Here is a 3,184-nt window from a genome sequence, read left to right on the forward strand (position 1 = left end):
GCAGGCGGACTCTCAACCACTGCGCCACCAAGGAAGCCCCAAGGAATTTTTTTTTAAAAGAAGAAAGAAAAAGAATGATCCAGCAATCCCACTCCTGGGCATATATCCAGACAAATCTGTAATTCAAAAAGATACATCACCTCTGTGTTCATAGCAGCACTATTCTCAATAGCCAAGACATGGAAACAACATAAATGTCCATGACAGATGAATGGATAAAGAAGATGTGGTACATATATACAATGGAATACTACTCAGCCATAAAAAAGAATGAAATAATGCCATTTTCAGCAACATGAATACAACTAGAGATTATTATACTCAGTGAAGCAAGTCAGAAAGAGAAAGACAAATACCACATGATATCACATATATGTGTAATCTAAAATATGACACAGGGCGGGTGCCTGGTGGCAGGAGCAGCTTTCATGTTGCCGGTGGGCTCCTGTGAGCGGGCGCAGAGGGCCTAGGTGGGAAGACAGGTGGCCCAGGGGCGGATGCTGAGGCCACCACCCTCAGGCCCCACAATGGCCCCAGGGCGTGAAGGTGACAGCAAGGCCAGCGCAGGGCCAGGTGAGGCGGGAGGCTGCAGCCCTGAGGTGGGGGCAGGGGCGCGAGGAGAGCAGGCAAGAGAGGAGGATGGTGGCCCAGGCCATCTGGGAGAGAAGAGGTGGAAAGTGACAAGTCGGGTGAGACGTCCAGGCCTAGGAAGGCCTCAGCAAGGCAGCTAGTGGAGGGGCCCGGGAGCCAGGTGGGCTCTTCAGACCCATCAGACCGGCCTGGCTTAGAAGCAGCGAAGGAAGCAGAGCTACACTTGCAGTCGGGAAGACACACCAAGGAAAAAAGAAAAGTTACTGAAGCCTCAAGTGATGATCCACAGCCAGGGACTGACCTGTAAACACATTTATGGAGTACCACAGAAAGTTTCCGCCGGGTATACACTTTGATTTACAAGTGTTAAATGACCTTCTAAATTCTTTACTCAAACATTGTTTATTGAAAGAAGTATTTCAGGTCATGAACCTCAGCATAATGGTTAAAATGCTGCCTGCTCTGAAAATATTACTAAAAATATTTGAGTATGTGGCAACTATGAAATTAAGGAATGCTGTACCTGCTTTGATATCTTTCGCGAGCTTGTTGAAGCTGGGATGGTACTTGACCCAGAACACTTTAGCTATATTATTAAGCTTTTATACCAAGTACAGGCTTCCAAGCAAGAAATAACTGCAGTTCTGGGAATGAAATCCAGGTTATGGACAAGGCAGTTTGAAAAGAACTGGAAGTGTGATTTAGAGTCAGCCTTGAATGAAATAGAACATTGTAAAGAAAAAGATGACTGGACCAAATTGGGAAATTTACACATTAACATAAAACTGGGCTGTGAAAAATTTGCAGATTTCCCAGAGATTTTGTGCTTGTATTGCTGAAACACTAACAAAAGACTGTAAAGAAGAGAGACCAGGTGTTCCATTTCGTGAATTCGCTGAAACAGTTAGCAAAGATCCACAAAATAGTGAAGTAGATAAAACTTTGCTGGGAAGAATCGGAATCAGTGCTATGTACTTCTACCACAAGCTGTTGCAGTGGTCCAAGGGAAGGAAGGTCTTAGATAAACTATATGAATTAAAAATACATTTTACAAGTTTAAAAAGGACTTATAGGGCCTGAGAAGTTAGCACCGAGATGTCAAGTTGTGAATATTGCAGCAGAAATTTTTCTAAAAAGCGGAAGCCTAGATGGTGCCATTTGGGTATTAAGGGAGTCAGAGGGAGTCACCAATACACCACTGTGGACTTGTGATAGACTGCATGTGCTCAATCAGCATAATCTGCTCTGTACAACTGCACGTAAAATCTTAGCGAAGAGTCTTTACAGACAGACATTTGAAGTTTTGCAAAATCTACCAGGTTTTCAAAATTCTCAAGATGCCTGTGTAGAAACCAACAGTCTTTGTATGTCATCCTCCGGAGCAGAATTCACGATTTCAAAGAGCAACCCTATTGATTTTTCCTTTCTTAGAAGATTAATTACTTCTTTAGGAAGAAGTTGTTTACGGCTCAAAGCCAGAGCCCACACAAAAGTGCTCTTTCATTGGGTTGCTACCCACCATTGGAGGGAAATTTATACTGAAAACTTCTACTGATTCCTTCCTATTTGTCTGAGATTGAAATGCTTTTAGCTATTGAAATCTTCCTGGTATCTAATGTTAATAGTATTCAGAGTCCTGGAACTTCTACACAGATGCTGCAGATAGTTTTAAAAAGATGTGAAGAAAACAAATCTCAGAGCAAGGATGACTATCAAATTGCAGTGGAAAGATTGATTATGGCTGCTCGTATATCAGATCCAAAGCTTTTCATTAAGCACATGACCATCAATGTTAATAAGGAACAGGTTTATAGTATGGAACATTGTTCTGCCCTGAAATGGTTGAAAGAGAATATGAAGTGGGCTGGAAAGGTTTGGCTTTTCAATAACCATTAGTTACTAAAGGATTTTTTTTTTTAAGTTCAAGTAATCATTGTTGAAAATAAAAGGCAATGAAAATAAAGACAGTTTTCTCTATAAAAAATAAAATAAAATATGACACAAATGAACCTATCTATAAAACAGAAACAGAATCACTGACATAGAGAACAGACTGGTGGTTGCCAAGGGGGAGTGGCTTGGGGTTAGGATGGATTGGGAGGTTGGGGTTAGTAGATGTAAGCTTTTATATATAGGATGGATAAACAACAAGGTCCTACTGTATAGCACAGAGAACTATATTCAGTATCCTATGATAAACCATAATGGAAAAGAATATTTTTAAAAAGAATGTATGAGGGACTTCCCTGGTGGTTCAGTGGATCAGATCCTGTGCTCCCAATGCAGGAGGCCCGGGTTCGATCCCTGGTCGGGGAACTAGATCCTGCACGCATGCTACAACTAAGAGTCCACATGCCGCAACTAAAGATCCCACATGCTGCAATGAAGATCCTGCAACTAAGACCCCGTGCAGCCAAAAATAAACAATAAATAAATAAATAAATATTTTTTTAAAAAAGGAATGTATATATAACTGACTTTGCTGTACAGCAGAAATTAACACAACATTGTAAATCAACTATACTCAATTTAAAAAAATACTAAAACTGAAAAAAGAAAGAAAAATACCATGAATAACTGAACAAAAATTCCA

The 3,184-nt window shown here is 40.7% G+C and overlaps 1 protein-coding gene across 1 annotated transcript; it reads left to right on the forward strand.

Annotated features, from left to right (window-relative positions):
- Positions 1-900: 900 nt before the first annotated feature.
- On the forward strand, positions 901-2,545 carry LOC116739360 (protein TOPAZ1-like; the record flags this gene model as incomplete). Its single annotated transcript, XM_032603729.1, is given in 5 exon segments — positions 901-1,117; positions 1,120-1,403; positions 1,405-1,650; positions 1,652-2,075; positions 2,078-2,545. Coding segments are annotated over 5 exon segments (1,581 nt in total), but the record flags the coding sequence as incomplete, so codon positions are not given.
- Positions 2,546-3,184: the final 639 nt, after the last annotated feature.

The sequence above is a fragment of the Phocoena sinus genome, chromosome 14 (assembly GCF_008692025.1).
Source record: "Phocoena sinus isolate mPhoSin1 chromosome 14, mPhoSin1.pri, whole genome shotgun sequence".
Lineage (NCBI taxonomy): Eukaryota > Metazoa > Chordata > Mammalia > Artiodactyla > Phocoenidae > Phocoena > Phocoena sinus.